The sequence below is a fragment of the Sebastes fasciatus genome, chromosome 4 (genome assembly GCF_043250625.1).
Source record: "Sebastes fasciatus isolate fSebFas1 chromosome 4, fSebFas1.pri, whole genome shotgun sequence".
Lineage (NCBI taxonomy): Eukaryota > Metazoa > Chordata > Actinopteri > Perciformes > Sebastidae > Sebastes > Sebastes fasciatus.
Window position 1 is genome coordinate 20,281,844 of NC_133798.1, and position 16,764 is coordinate 20,298,607.

General features: G+C 41.0%; 3 protein-coding genes across 3 annotated transcripts in view; 1 reads left to right on the plus strand and 2 right to left on the minus strand.

Annotated features, from left to right (window-relative positions):
• Positions 1-123, minus strand: part of duox (dual oxidase) — a 14,851-nt gene extending 14,728 nt beyond the window's left edge. Inside the window, exon 1 of the mRNA XM_074632609.1 lies at positions 6-123. The gene's annotated coding sequence lies outside the window, so the exon portion shown is untranslated. The remainder of the gene's footprint in view (positions 1-5) is intronic.
• duox2 (dual oxidase 2) overlaps positions 1-3,912 on the plus strand; it is a 4,405-nt gene extending 493 nt beyond the window's left edge. Inside the window, exons 2-9 of the mRNA XM_074632611.1 lie at positions 166-291; positions 675-840; positions 972-1,029; positions 1,123-1,257; positions 1,461-1,668; positions 2,298-2,512; positions 2,614-2,804; positions 3,290-3,912. Of these exons, the coding sequence (XP_074488712.1) occupies positions 694-840; positions 972-1,029; positions 1,123-1,257; positions 1,461-1,668; positions 2,298-2,512; positions 2,614-2,804; positions 3,290-3,301 (966 nt within the window). The 5' untranslated portion in view covers positions 166-291; positions 675-693 and the 3' untranslated portion in view covers positions 3,302-3,912. The remainder of the gene's footprint in view (positions 1-165; positions 292-674; positions 841-971; positions 1,030-1,122; positions 1,258-1,460; positions 1,669-2,297; positions 2,513-2,613; positions 2,805-3,289) is intronic.
• Positions 3,911-16,538, minus strand: apba2a (amyloid beta (A4) precursor protein-binding, family A, member 2a). The gene is made up of 12 exons (XM_074632610.1): positions 16,384-16,538; positions 10,648-11,848; positions 10,315-10,419; positions 9,611-9,650; positions 9,375-9,520; positions 8,750-8,836; positions 8,469-8,654; positions 8,129-8,308; positions 7,754-7,966; positions 6,678-6,797; positions 6,410-6,550; positions 3,911-4,702 (listed from the first exon to the last, which is right to left on the minus strand). The coding sequence occupies exons 2-12, from the start codon at positions 11,635-11,637 to the stop codon at positions 4,631-4,633; spliced, it is 2,280 nt and encodes a 759-aa protein (XP_074488711.1). The 5' UTR covers positions 11,638-11,848; positions 16,384-16,538; the 3' UTR covers positions 3,911-4,630.
• Positions 16,539-16,764: the final 226 nt, after the last annotated feature.

Here is a 16,764-nt window from a genome sequence, read left to right on the forward strand (position 1 = left end):
CTTACCCACTGCAGAGGCTGAAATGTAGTGCAGAAGTAGTGCAGGTGCAGGAAAGGGATGGGCAATACTAAATTGTGTTGCACAGCTTATCACAAAATTGCATGTGACCTGTGTTGCCCAAATGGGAATGGTCATTACCTCTGGATCACACCTCTTTTCCAACAGCATTCCAGTCAATGCATCCTCCTCCTCAGTGACACAAAGGGGACCAGGGCTATAAAAGAAGTGTACGTTCCCTCAACATTTCACTCTCTTCTTCATCTTCTTCGGTCCTCCTCTGTCAGCATTCGGGTAAGAAGGCTCTTTTGGATTTTCTCTGTTTTATTGATTGGTTTTATTTGAAAGTTTTCTCTTCATTTAGGTTTCAAATGAATGCATTAGAATCAAATGCACCTATTTACATGACACTGACTTAAGTGGTGACATGGGTGTAATTGAATTGCATGCTTTTGTGCATTATACAGATTACTTTGCAGTCATGATATACATTGCCAGGGAGCATTAGATGATTTTACATGAGCCAGACATGGTTGTGTTTAATCATGTGCCATGTTACACGGCAGGAATAATGCCCCATCCCGTATCTACTGTAAAGAACAAGAGCTGCTATCTCTGCATCTGGAGGAAACTGAGAACCCTGCCACTAACACTGTCTTCTCTGTTGCACTGTCTAGTCTCAGCGAAGGAGCTAAGATGACTTTCTACGATGACATTTACCCATTCTACCCTCTACAAAGGACCTCCTTCATCTTCAGTGGCCGCTTGCTCACCATTATTTTGGTCTTCCTTGTGCTAGCAGTCAGTCTTCTTCTCATTCTGCCTGGGATACGAGGGAAGTCGGTGAGTGCAAATCATCAGATTAACTACACACTGCAGAAACCTCAGAATTGTTTTCTCCTTCAGTCACATTTTTATTCAATATTCAATGCAACCTGAAATAATTTTGATTTTGCTCTTTCCCTTCCTATCAGAGGCTGTTCTGGACGTTTCGGATAATTATCAGCTTGTTCATAGGCGTGGTGATAGTGGGTAAGATTTGTGTTCTTATCATTAACGTTGAATAAATCACAGATGTTCCTTCTTCTGCCGACATCACTCAACCTTTGCATCCTTTCTTTGCAGCGCTCAACTTTACCAACGACTGGGCCGAGGCCAGAATGACCACAAATGCCACCTACAAGTCTTTCAGCAACGCAGTGATTAACGCTGACATCGGCTTGCATGTTGGGCTGTACGGCATTAATGTGACACTAAGAGGTGAGTCACTGCTGCAGCTGTTACGTGCAGACACACACACTTCTACTATGGCAGCTTCAGTGCTTTGAACAACTTAGATCTTTGATTAAGGTGTTCTTTCAATAGTCTGATAAAATATTCTGTCATAAAAAGTTAAAACTACAACACGATTTTGTGTATTTTAGGTGCATTTGTCATACATGTGCCCATGTTTTCGCTCTCAGGGAATCCTGTTGTGCAGTTCAATGAGACCATTGACTACAATGAGATGTTCAGCTGGCATGACACTATGGAAGATGAGTATGAGGAAGCTCTGGAGAAAGGCTTACCCAACCCCATCCTGTACATTGCTGAGAAATTCACCCTGGGCAGCCCATGCGGACTCATCTTTCAGTACAGATACTCTGGACGATACGCCTCTGCAACCCTCTGGTAACTATAAACAACTGCATACAGTTTAAAGTTGTCTTAATGAGGACTTATTATGCTCATTTTCAGGTGCATACTTGAACATGCTTACATGCTTTTATGTTAAAAACAAAATGCTTTATTTCACTCATACTGGCTGTGCTGCAGCACCGCCTTTCACCCTCTGTCTGAAACGCTCTGGTTGAGCCCCTAGACTCCCCCTCCTACTTTGATCTGATTGGTCAGCTGGTCTACTGTTGTGAGTGGTCGACAGAATCAAACTCTTCAGACTCGTCTCCAGCTCCGCTTTAACTAGCTTTGTTTGAGGGCGTGCCAAACTAGCCGCTTGGCACGTATTATGCAACTCTGTTACTTGGTGACATCACCACGTTACAGAAGAAATGGCAGGACTTCAAGCAACGTGTTATCTGGCAGTTCAGGAGCAGTGTTTCTGTGGGGGAAGAGTAACTCCCTTTGACGTGGACTTTGGGTTTTGTAACTTTGCAGACCTTTTAAATGCGAAAGAAAACTATGTAACACACTAAAGGAAAGTGAAAAAGCACAAAAGCATAATGGGTCCTCTTTAATATATCAGTTTAAGCACATGGTTGGTATATGTAACAGACAATTAAAATGGCTGCCCACTTTCACAGGACGGCGTTTTGCTGCTGGATGGTCGCCAACATCCTCTTCTCAATGCCGGTCATTCTGTATGCCGGATACATGATGATGGCCACCGCTGCCTTCATCTTCTTCTCCATGGCCTCCTTCTCCACCATCATGAACGTGCCGCAGTGTGTTTTCTCCATAGGGGCCGACTCCTTTGAGACCGAATACAGCCATTCATTCTGGCTGGCTCTGGCTACAGGTAAAGATAAGAAGCTGCACATTCATTACGTGTGTTTTGTACTGTAAACACACAGAGCCTGCTGAAGGGTGGTGGTTTTTACTAACTGAAATGATTTCCAGGCGTGCTGTGCACCGTCATCGGGGTTCTGGTGGTGATGTTGAACTTTCTGATACCAGAGAAGATGAACGAGGCTTTCAGCGTTGGCGTCGACAGTTATGAAGACGAGGATGTTCCTTACGGGGAGGGCTATCTGAATACAGTTTTTCTTGATGGAGTGACAATTTCACCACTGACATTGAAAGTCAAAGCGGTAAGTTGACAACACTGAGAGGGTAATAATTCCTTTTGACACATCTAGCAATGGATTCATTCACAAGCAGTGCATTATTCATTGTCCTTTTATGGATTTGTTGGAAAACTTGACTTTGATATGCATTTATTGTTACAAAATACATATTCAGTTCTGTCACCATTGCAGTATTAATAAGAGATGCAAGATTAAAATAAAATGAATCACTGCTATTATGGCCATCACAGCATATGCGTCCTGAATCCTGCATGCTGCGCTTTTATTTTCATGTAACTTTTAAAGGTACAGTGTGTAAGATTTGGCGACATCTAGTGGTGTGGTTGCAGATTGTAACCAACTGAGTACTACTACTCGATACTACTACATGAATATTATATTCCATTTCTGCTAATAGATCCCTCGAAATCTTACACACTGGTGCTTTAAGGAAGTTATTTCCACCTTTGCCGGTTGTTGACTGACATGATTTTGTTTCTGTGTTTTAGGAGCATATATGAAGCCGTCCTGGTTTCCCTCAGGGAGCTTTTCCAGACAATAATACTTGAAGATATGTTTTGCTGAATGTGTTACAGATGGAGTGTCTAATTTCACACCTGTTTGAATTATCTATACCAGCCTGTTAAGTGTTATAAACGATTGAACTGTAAATAGTTGTATTTGTAAAGTTCATTGTCATGTTGCTGTAGTTGTAAATAATGTATGGGATCCATACACACTGTATATATACACTGATCAATAAGGATTAAAGGTCTGTCATTGTTCAACTCTTTTTTTTTGTCATTAGAATTGAAAGACAAAATAATTAATAGTTTGATATAGATTACTTTTTTCATAGCCTCTTCAGGACTTCTTGTGACGCATGCACGTTGCCATGGCGACAGCATGTGGTTTAATTTGCGCATAGTTCCTGAGCTCATTGGTTGAAGCATCCTTCTTTCACAGCACGTGAGATCCATATAAATGTGAAAACGCCAGAGGAAGAATGAATCCCAAACTGCTTGGATAAGAACAATTGATTCATCTCTAATAGAGGCAAATGTACTTTATGTCATGTCTGTTTGTAAGTACTTCTTTTTACAGTAATAAAATAAAAACAACAACAAGCATTCATCCGTGAGATTGTATTCTTAGTGTGTTATAACATTACATTCATCCAGTAATGTATACTTTGATACATTCTTGTACTGTACGCTCTGGTAAAGGTAATGATCACCCATACTGTGTGTCTTTGAGAAGTAGGTGTGTCTTTGGCCTTCAGCATCACCATAATACACATAGTTTAGTGCCTTTGTACAGCATATTATTATTTTCTTTTAATACTTACTGTAATAGATTATCATGTCGGATTGAGAATGAATCCCTGGTCAGTAATTCTTCATAATAACATGCATATACTGTAGGAGTAATATGGCCTTTCCAACCAAGTCCTTGAGTAATCCAAAGTATTTACAATAGAAGTACATTTTTTAAACTCCATACACATTATAAAAATGACTAAATAAAAAATAAATGTACTAATTTATCTCTTCATAAGAAAATAATCATGACCTTAAAGCTACTTCTCTTCAACACCAGGAACTCACGTACAGTACTACAGACAGAGTATTCACATTGTAAGGCCATTATGACAATGTAATTCAAGATAAAACCTGAAAATGAGAACCGGATGTTCTTTACAGCTTTGCAACAAGAGACCGAGAAAATAAAATGATAGAAAAATAAATTCTCCTCATCCCACTGAGCCACCTGTCCGTCATCTGTCCATCATCGCGTCCCCCACGCAGCCAGACATGCAGAACTACAGCGGGCTGATCCATGCAGGGTATCTATATGTAGATAGGCGTCTCCTGTCCTGTCAGCAGTCTGAACATCACGGCAGGCATCGTCTTCATGTTGATCTGGCAGAGAGGCAGAGATGAGAGGAGCAGCGACAATTACACTGTCAACTCAAGAGCTCGTTTATAGAGGCACAGTCCTAATCACATCACTTGAATCCAGACCTAATTTACTCCCTTCTTTGCCACCAGAGTGTCAGAGGAGACCTTGAATACATTACTGACAAAGAATAAGCTTCTATGGCTTTAAAGGAGACATATGATGGGAGAACTTTGGGGAAAAATAACACACAAAAACAAAATTACTGTCAAAGAAATCAATTCTGTCAAATTAGAACAGACAAACCAAACACTGGCTCCAGAGAGAGCCTTTCACGTTTTTATGTTACATGAAGGCCACCGTAGTTCTCCGATACGCTCATGAAACTGCGGTAATGTGAGCTGCAGAGTGCAAAACCGTGGTGCCACCAGCCGCCATCTGACCTCCATGGCTCCTAAAGTAGTGTTATTATGGTAAGGGTCAACACGTTCTCATCACAACTCTTATTAACTTATTTTCAGCATCAAAACCACTACAGTTACCCTTGGCGTCACTTTAGAATTAGAAAACCAAACCACTATAGTTAGGTTTAGGAAAGAAATACTTGGTTGGGCTTAAAACTACTATGTTTGCTGAACATTGTGAACATGGGACACGAACGAACAGCTGATTGTAATGTGACGTACGGTACAAGAACAGCGGTCACCTGGATGAAAGCCTTGTCTTTGTTGGGTTGGGTTTTGCCGCGGATGGTTTACATTATAGTTAATGGAACACCCAGTGCATTTCCTACCGGCGCTAAAGGGTGCCATGTGCCTTGGTACCGAAGCCCACAAAGCTTTGCTATTTAATGGCTTGGGAATGAGAACGGGCTGTAAGGGTGCACTCTGAGCGAGGCGAACAGAGTTACCACAGTTTTGCACCTGACGACTCACGTTACCACAGTCTTGGAAAGGGAGGAGTGAGTGGAAGGGTACTCAGTTGGTGGCAATCTGCAACCTCACCACTAGATGCTGCCAAATTCCACACACTGGTCCTTTAAATGTGTAAGTAATGGAGCAGACCAAGAATGGTTGATAAAGCAAACTCTGCTGGCCATAAATTAAGCAATTTGTAATGTAGTTTTTAGTAAACTTTCACTATAGAAACAGACGTATGTCATTGGGCTTGAATCTACAAATTAAAGGAATAGTTTGACATTTTGGGAAATACACTTATTCACTCTCTTGCCGAGAGTTAGATGAGAAGATCTATATTATGAGAGTGGTATCGATCTTCTTATCTAACTCTCAGCAAGAAAGCAAATAAGTGTAGTTCCATATGTCAAACTGTTCTTTTGGATCACAGCATCCATATTAGGGTAGATAAGGATATGCACTTTAATTTGCAGATTCGACATAAAGGAAATACATTTGTTTCCTAAAGTTGACAGTGTACAATAAGTGGAATCACATATTGTTTTCTCAAACAATCATCTGCTGCACCAGTTACACTTGATTTTGTCAGTGTTTGCATAAAGATTTAAAGATTTAACTGTGCCTTTTCTACCAAGGACTTTATTTATCTATTAAACACATGCAGTATGTATGTAAACAAACGTCTGTGCCTTGAACTAATCTAAACCTGATCTAATCTGTAGGTGTATCTTTAAAAGGCCTGTATGGTGCAGTGATTTTTTGTGGCGCAGTAATCAGTGAAAATTGCCATCTTGTGGCATGATGTCTTCTTACCTCACCCACTGAGACAGACAGGGTTTGAACAATCTTCTCGTGTGCCATGGCAACAACACTCTGACCGTTTATTTCAATGATTCTATGTCCAACGCGAACACCGCCTCGCTCAGCTATGCCACCTCGCATCAGACTGCAGATCTGAGGATGTGAGAAAAAGACTCTTTGTATGTAACTGCACAGTATATACAGCACAACCCTCACTTTTTTAAAGCTGCCATTCAGTTTGAGCCTCAACCTAGAGTTTAGTGTCATGCTTCTTACTCACGATGCCATTCTGCACACTGAACCCAAGCTGGAACTTGAGGTCGGGCCTCTTGATGAGGACAGTGGTGACAGGAGGGCAGCTCACAATACTCAGCTTCACCTTCACCTGGTTCTTCAGACCCTGGACCAAAAACACATAAAAAACACATTCATGTTACAGTCAGTTTAAAGTATAAGTCTGATGAACCATGAAAAGACCGAAACCAAAAATGAATTTATCCTACTAAGTATTACCCAAAGCCAAAGCCTCATATAGCTTATTCCTCCATTAGTCCAAATAAATATTAAAAACATGGGAGCTGCAGCTACTTCTGATTTGATCCCTCATACTATCTTCTTGCTAAATACTAAATAATAAAATAGACTGCAACAAATGCACTATTTACTACTGTTTGAGTCGCATTTGCTACAGCGAGGCCATTGCTTATGTGATATTTCCTTAGTGCACTGGCTCCCAACCTGGGGGGTCGCGACCTCCAATAGTGGTTGCCAAAGCCTCATGGGGGTCACAAGGCCTTCTTGATTTTAAGAGGTGTAAAACAACTTAAAAACAAATTGAAAAGTCTTCTTTCTCTGCTAAACACAACCTGATCCTGCATTAGAAAAGTATGCAGTTAAAACAACCAAAGAGCTAATAGAACAATGGCCAAGCATCAGGGAGAAGAAAACACTGAATTTGTCCTAAAAGAGTATGTAGGATTGTTAAAGATGAAAAAATATATATAATACAGACAGAGAATTGTTTTAAAAGTATCTAAAAAATAACAGGGAAAACTCATTTCTGATTCAATATTCAGGAAATAATCTGCTCAAAATTCATCCAAGTTGCTCATTTTAAACAAACTTCCTGCAGTTATTGTGTTCACCCATTTGGGTTAATTGTACAGTTTATCAGTTGTTCTGTGCTGTTATTGTTATGCATTGCATATAATATGAAATATCTATAAAATAGTCACTTAGTCAGTTTACTTAATGATAGAGAAGGGGTCCCGTAAGGAAAAAGGTTGGGTACCACTGCCTTAGAGGACTGAATGAACACTCAATATGTGTAAACCGGAGGTGCCTGATGCTCCGTACCTTGATGATGCCCTGACAGGTGGCGAGTGGCAGCCCCACCAGGCTGGTGTCATTGATGGACATGATCTGGTCCCCGACACTGAGTTTTCCAGAGCGAGCTGCAGGGCCGCTGTTCAGCATGCTGGCCAGGATGACGGTGGGCAGAATGGAGCCCCAACCAGACTCCACGATCACCACACCGAGGCTCTCCCCTTTCTGCTTCTCCACATCCAGCTAGAACATAGAAAAAAAAGCATTTCTTAATCATCTTCAAGCACATTTTGAATGTCACATGTCACATTAGATTTGTGAGATTCTGGCACAGTGATTTATGTTAAGGGAAATCCATCCTTCATCATCCACAATTCACCTGCAGCCAGATAAAAAATGTCACACCTCTTTACAGTTGTCTGAGTTTGAGAAATGGACGAGGTCATCGTGGTACATTTCCTGGGAGTTGATGATGTCACTGTATTGTTTCTGGCTCAAGTCGGTCGGGTTGATGCCGTTGGCTCGCAGGAATTCTCTATAGGCCACGCTAAAGGCCTGACCGATGGACTGTGCAATGAGCTGTGCCTGTGGGAAAGGGAGAGTTGGGGGGAAACTACTCAGCAGAAAGGCTAACCCAGCAAGGAGGTGAGAAAGATCACACTGTTTTAGTCACCATAGGAGAAAACTATAAAAAGTATAAACCCCAAACTAAACATGTATGTGAAGTTTAGCAGCAAACACTCACATCCTCTGACTCAAAGACATAGCAGATCATCCTGTACTGACTCTTCCCTTCGCCAGCAGAATCAGGAGATTCTGAGAAATCCTCCGATGAGGCCTGAGACATGCGCCTCCGTGCCATCAGGACCACTATACTGCCAATGTCGGCAATGTAGGAGATGGTCCGCAAGGCACTGTCCATCATCGTCTCCTACGTGGAGCAAAAACAATCATTACTCATTATGTGTGAAAATAGATTTCTAAGCACAGAAAGGCAGCTGAATCAACACACAAAGAGTTACCGACCTGTGTGTCAGCATTCAGCACTTTGACAGCTTTAGTGGAGATAAACAGGTCCACTTCTGTCATCATTTGAGAGTCTTCATCTTGGCTCTTTGAAATAAATAACATATATGTCTCACAATGCAAACTTTGAGCTCATCATCATAACACTAACATGCACAGGTGAGCAAAAAAGGAATGCAACAGCTCCACCGTGTGGTGAAGAAATGACTCTGCTGCATTCAGTCAGCAGTACAGGTATACATTATACTGTATATACACTTAAAAATTCCATTAAAATGCAAAGTAAAAGGCACTTTGGAAGCCTCTGCCAGTGCTGAACAAGTACCTTTTTGTTATACCTAGAGACATCAATTGTGATTCTCAAACCTGCAAACACACCCTTAGGATTTGGAATCAAGCCTCTCTGTTAGTTTGATGGCTAAATCTTAAAAGGCAACTTGTCTTATGGCAAAAATCCCAGATGCAGATCAGGGCTCAAAGATCTGTCTGCCAGATTTCTTTGAAATGCGTTGCTACATTTGTGAAGCACAGGAAGAAAGCGTGCAGCAACCTCTTTGGCAGACTTAAATATGTATAAAGTAATCGATGGACGTTAACGACTTGTTTCCCTGAAGAGGCAGATTACCTTGATGCGACTGACAGCTTCATGGGCCTGGGACATGCGGACGGACTTGGATGGGTTTTTATCAGACAGCACCTGAGTGCAGCCAAGGTAGTTAGCAGCAAAGATGATCCCATCAATGAGATCCTCTGGCTCACAGGGACCCGGGACTATGCAGCAAAACAAAAAGCTCTCATTGTAAAACATTGTAATGTGCTGCAAAGAATTACGAAATGTAAGAATAGTTATGAGATACTTACCATCCTCAAAGCTGGGGAAAGAAGCAGCTTCCTGTGTGTTCTTTAAAATAAGTCAGCATGTCAATAAGTTAGACTTAAATGGACAACATTTTTATGTTAAAGAGGATATTTTTATGTTAAAGTGCATACTTGCATTTAGGGTTTCTACTAGAACATGTTGACATGCTTTAATGTTCAAAAAACGCTTTACTTTTCTCATACCGGCTGCTCTGCAGCACCTCTTTTCACCCTCTGTTGGAAACGCTCTGTTTGTGCTCTTCCCAGCATGCACTGATTGGTCAGCTGGCCCACTGTCGTGATTGGAGGGCGTGCCAATCTAGTTACTAGGCAGGTATTATGCAAATGTGTTACTTGGTGACATCACCATGAAGAAGGCGGGACTTCAAGCAAGGCGTTTCAGGCAGTTCAGGAGCAGTGTTTCTGTGGGGGAGAGTAACTCCCTTTGATGTGGATTTTGGGCTTTGTAACTTTGCAGACCTCTTACATGCACAAAAAAAACTATATAACACACTAAAGGAAAGGGAAACAGCACAAAAGCATAATAGATCCTCTTTAATAATACCTGAGAAGGCATATCAGCCATGTGAATTATCATGGCAAATATTTGTTCGAGTATTGTGGCCCAGTGAAATTAAAGGTGGAAAAAGACAGATCAGTTAGCAAAAACTATAGTTGTAAATTAAAAGTGTTAATAAGATATTCACCTTGGGTGTGTTGCTCTCCTCTGCAGGGACGACCTCTGGACACGGAGGCCTCCTCGGCTGCTCTGGCACGTCCTCAGGTGTCACAGCTGTGCTTGGCTTCTCACCCTGTTGTATACAAAAATCTGGTTTAACTTCGGCAGGTTTCTTATTGTCCTGTGTATAGATGATAACCCCATGGGGAAAAGGCGAAAAAAAAAAATATTCGTGGCCAAGCATGTAATTAAAATCTCACTTATTGCACTCTGGGACACAGAGAAGGTAGATTGTGCAGAAACAAACACAAGCCACAGGGGATGAGATCTGACAAAGCCCTGTCCTATTTGTGTTGGTTACCTGCTGGGGTTTCTCTGGCCGTCTCTGCCTCTCCTCAAGAGGCTCCCTCTGTGGTTCCGCTGTGTGATGAGGAGCCACGGATGGTTTGATAACCCTGGGGTCGCTCTCCTGGCTGTTAGCAGAGGACGGCCTGGGAACAGGAGGGATCTCTCTGCGAGGCGGGGCCTTCTGGGTGTCAGCATGGGAATGTCGAGGTGGCGGAGGAGGATGTTGCTTACTGGAACCGGACCTAGCTTTGGTCCGCACTGCGGCTTTTTTGCAGTCCTTTGACAAAGTCTTTGGACGCTGTTCAGTGTTGTTTGTCGTGCATCCTTTAATCCCAGAAACAACATGTTCCATGTCCTCTCCAGTTACCCTCCTCCCTCGTCCTTTACCCTGCCTCTCCTTCTCCTTTGAACCCAAGTGAGACTCCTCACACTTCTTACTGGCTCCTGGGATATTATGGTTTCTTGTGACTCGATCTTCTCTCTCCCTTTCATCACCTCCCTTTCTAATTCTTTCATTCTCGTTGTCCTGATATAGGCTGGTGTTCCCTTCAACCTCTGTGTCCTCTAAATCCTCTATAAATTTGGCCCCATCCAGCACCTCTTCTATCTCGTCTCCATCACTGAAGAAGAACCTGTTCTCATGGCCCTTCTCCACCTCCCTCTCTGGTTCATCCCCAGCTGCTGGAGCACATTGCGACCTAAAGCGAGGGCCCGCCTTGTGAGGCTTAGTGTCTGATTGTGATCCCTCACATATTTCTGTGCCACGACGAGGCCTTGGAGCGAGCTGGTCAACAGCGGTGCTGTTCTCATTAGTACTATCACCTACTGCATGCTTTATATAGCCACCGTCCTCAGGAGAGTACTGCTTGTAGTACCTCGTGTCCACAGCGCTCTCTCTGTTCAAATGCAGCACCTCGTCGTAGTCCTGCTCCACGTCAGAGCCTACATTGTCGTACTCGGAGCAGGTGTCCTCCATGTCCTCAGGACTAGGGTCACAACTCATGTAATAGTGGCTTGCGGGGACAGGAGGAGTCAGCTGGTCATTGTTATCATCATTCAGTGGTTTCTTCACCAAACCTCACTGCTCTTCTTGGCTGTGTTTAGTGAGTCCTGGACCGGGGCACCGTGGAGGGCTGGGGGCCAATATTTTGGTAATGGTTCCTGGTCTTTTTCCATGAGCCACAACCGGCCCTGTGAGCCCGCTACCATCAACCCTGTGGACATTAACACACAATATGCATTATACCCTCTGTACATTTTCAATAACAGCACATTGGCTTTTTCACATATGGCCAGAAAAATCATTGAACAATGCTAAATTGTATAAGAGAATTTAAACAAATCATGTTGAATTTCTTCACTGGAACCAACATACTGTAGAAATGAACTGCCTGCCACAGGTTATGCCTCTCTTGTCCATAAATACACAAATTATTTAGCCATTAAAGATGACATATCATGCTCATTATCAGGTGCATACTTTTCATACTATTTGGGGTTTCTACTAGAACATGTTTACATGCTTTAATGTTAAAAAAAACTCTTTACTTTTCTCATACTGGCTGTGCTGCAGCACCTCTTTTCTTCCCTTCAAAAGCTCAGTCTGCTCTGATTGGTCAGCTGGTCCACTCTGTTGTTATGGGTCAACCGAACCAAACTCTTTCCACTAGGTTTGCCGTGGTAGTCGGTGTTCGGGCACACACGGATTACATTACGTACCCACCGCCCCCACTGTCGTTTTGCTTTTTTTTATAGAAATAAAACCCATTCAGCTCATTTATGCGTATCAGCGGCGTGTTATCAATACATACTACAAACTGAAAAGTGAAAGTGTCTGTTCCATATGGAGTCTCAGCACAGAGTAGCAGGAGTCAGATTTCACACACGGGACGAGAGAGAGTTGACAGACAAGACGAATTGGTGTCGAAGCGAAAAGCAAAAGAGCCTATTTGGCAATACTTTGGTTTTAAACCCAACGCTATAAGGGAACCATAACGTTAATGAGGTAATCGCTGTCAGGAAGATGGTCACAGCCGGTGTGCACAGTGTTAAAGATCAAAGTAAGCGCGCTACACATATTGACCGTCATCTTTTCTTTTAAAATATCCGGTGTAATCGGTAACACCGGTGTTGTCACAAGTTTATTAACTGGTGGGAAAATGTCTTCACCGTCACATCCCTACTTCAGATTCCACTCCAGCTCGGCTCTAACTAGCTTTGTTTGTGGCCGTGCCAAACTAGTTGCTAGGCAGGCATGATACAAATCTGTTACTTGATGACATCACCATGTTACAGATGAAAAGGCGGGACTTCAAGCAACATGTTTCAGGCGGTTCAAAAGCAGTGTTTCTGTGAGGGAGAGTAACTACCTTTGGCGTGGACTTTGTAACTGTGCAGATCTTTTACATGCACAAAAAATTATATAACACACTAAAGGAAAGGGAAAAAGCACAAAAGCATAATAGGTCCTCTTTAAGGTTTTGTTTAAGCTGCAGAACAACCTCTTCCCTTGTTTACTTTGCAAGCTATAACAGCACAACCCAATAACACATTCCCAGAGCATCTCTCCAGCTCTTCACACTATACCAGATTTAAATAACATATGATTAAAGATTCGTTTCCACACTTACATTTAGAATGGGATTATACCAGAGGAAATGTTTCTGTTTCACACTTTCACATGACCGCTTTTTAAAGTCATAATAAGGTACACCCATCTACACCATCTAACAGCCACACGAGCCATCTCAGTCCTTTTGTCTTTTACCACGGATGTTGTTTGTTATCTGTCATCTTGCTTTGTTGCATCTGCTCTAATTTTGTCTTGATGCTCTGCAGAACCAGAAACATGCAGCAAAACAGTGATTTGGGCCAGCAGCATGTGACGTTTTTCTTATGTAAAATAAATGTTACTCTACTAAAGTGTACCGTCACTTACAATCACACCCCTGAAACATTTATATAATGTAGTTATTGTGAGTGCCAGATTTATGATCCACGACTTGTGTCCTCTGAGGAAAACCGTTTGTGGAATAGTACATCATTATTTTGACATCTGAACAGCATCTCTGGATCGATGTTTGCCCTGGACTGAGGCACCACACAACATCCTATCTATTGGCAAATGAAAAGATGATTTAATAAGAATGAAATCACAGCTCTTGGAAAAACGATTTTCTTTGCACTCTTTTATGATTGTTAAGTTGTTTAAGGAGTCAAACAACAACAACAAAAGATTCCAATCACAACACTGTTATTCTAAGTGAAAGTTATGCAGTACTATATAGCTGATTAGTCGATTAGTTGTCAACTATTAAATTAATTGCCAACTATTTTGATAATCAATTCATCTGTTTCTGTAATTCTGTAAGAAAAATAGTTAAAATTTCTCTGATTCCAGCTTTATAAATGTGAATATTTTCTGGTTTCTTTACTCCTCTATGACAGTAAACTGAATATCTTTGAGTTGTGGGCAAAACAAGACATTTGAGGACGTCATCTTGGGCCTTAAGGAAACCTTGACTGAATGTTCTGACATGTTCTTATTTACCAAACAATTTATCAATTAACCGAGAAAATAATCAACAGATTAATCGACAATGAAAATAATTGTTAGTTGCAGCTATAGTCGACTGGAAGTAGATTAATTTGCAACAATTTTGATAACCATTTTTCAAAAATGCCAAAATTCACTTCCTGCCTCTCAAATTTTTAGGTTTCCATGACAGTCACTTGAACATCATTTGACTGTTGGTCAGACAACATATAATGTTTTGAATTGAAAGACCACATTGAATTTGTCTGTGAAAAGACAAAACAAAGAATTTACTTTCTCCGCCGCCTCAGGTCTTTTGGGGCGAGTAAACAAATTCTTCTTTTGTTTTTTACTTCTGTGATTATGAGTGTTCTGCAGTATTGTTATACTACATGGTACAAGAATTTGTCCACTACTTTAAAGTCAAAACTGCTCCCCCAAATGAAAATCTGCTCAAAGATTGTAGGTCAACCCCTTGAGAAATTCTATGAATCAGCCTATCATAATAACATCTTAAGGCTGGCTAACACCATCGTCTCTGAACAGTGAATATTAATTGTTACCATCAAATCGGAGACACAGGGTTCCACGATTTAATAAGGTTTAGACTGAAGCACTCTTTTGTACACCAGTCAATCCTAAAACTAAATATGGAGCCTAATCCCAGATCAAATGTACGTTGAAGGGCACTGAATATCGTCTTCTGTGATTGTAATGTTTAAATGTACGTATCCTTGTTTCTTGTCTTTGTCCTTTCTGTGATGTTGCAAATGGAGCTGCTGTGATGCAAAACAAATTTCAGAGTCCTGTCTGACAATAAAGTATTATCATATTAATATATAATATTGAAAGCCGTTACCTTATAGGTTCTGGAAAAATGTGATGGGCATTCTTAACTATTTTCATACATTACATTCAATAGACCAAAGAAAACAACTGGCAGATTGACTAATAAATGAAAATAATAGTTTAGCTGCAGCCTTACAGTATGTATGACACCAACAAAAAGGATTAAAGAGAATTCATCAATTCAAAATGGCAAACTAAATAAACCAATAACAATCAATTTTACATATATTGAGGACCAACACAGTGTTTTCAGAATGACTAATTTTCTAAATAAGACCTTCATCTATTTTCATTTCTATAATGATTTTAAACAAAAGAAAAGCCACTGACACCAACAAAAAGGATTAAAGAGAATTCATCAATTAAAAAAATGGCAAAAACAAAATAAACCAATAACAATCAATTTTACATATATTGAGGACCAATACAGTGTTTTCAGAATGATTAATTTTCTAAATAAGATCTATTTTCATCGCTATTATGATTTTAAACAAAAGAAAAATACCCAAATAGCCCCCTAAAATGTGACCATGCTGTTCTCTCTCTGGCTGGTATAATAAAGGCGTTATCACTGAATATAAATTACAGCTACAGTGGTCTGATACCCGCCCAGTCTAAAACATGTCAACACCCTCCTCAGCTCAACATGAATCATGAAGCTTCAGGCTAAAAAAACTGCGCCTGTTTGGGCTCAAAGCATTTGGATGTGATTTAGGTTTTATCACACCAAAAACACAATAAATCCCAAACAGTGCTGATCAAGGTGATAATGCAACTGAGATTATGTTATTATGAGTAGAAAAAACCTAATCCCCCAGTCAGATCACCTCCTATACAGTATACCAGCTAATCATGACCTCTCCATGGTGCTGAAGTGCTAATTATAAACAATAGGCTTCATTGTATCCTATTGAACGCATCTCGCCCTGCCCTTCACGTTATCTGTGCTGCTATTTTATAAACCCATTAGGCTGAACTTTTGCCGCAGCTGCAGGAGTGGTTGTTGTGGTTGCTCCACACAAGTGGATGCAGCATTCCCATCTGCTTAAATATCGATACGATAATCGGATATATGGTTTTCATGCGTATAGGCTATACAGCATGCACACACACACACACACTGCTGGTTTCACCATCAAATATGATCCTGCTGCTGCTGCATATTCACATCGACCTTGATTTGAAGCATCGAGGCTCTACTGCACCATGCTGACATGCAGCCTGATGTTGTACCAGAGGAGAGCACATCATCCAGCTTTGTCTCCAGCTCTTGTTATCGCAATAGGCCTATATATGCATCACTATTACATTTTTCCACCCCCTCATCCATACACATAGACAATCCTATATACGTGTGCCACTTACCAACATCAGTCCTGTCGCAGGCCCTCCTTGTAAGATGCCCGTGTGTGTGTGCTGATCACATCAGATTGCTCTCCGGAATGGTGATTTTTGAATAAAAGCCGCACAGCAGCCCAGGAACCTGTTTAGAAAATACACCCCCCCATCATCATCATCATCATCATCATCATGTGCTCACTGCTCTGTTAGAGGCAGTCAAACATACGCCTAAATAACTCATTTTAATTAAAACAAATATATATTATAGTGTGTACTGAAGGTACCATTTAGTGATGGAAAAGGGGTGTATATTTTTGCATTATATAATAATTTATTTTCATTTTAAAATGTATATACAAATAAATGTTCTACATGTAGAACAATATTTGATCAAAAATAATTTAT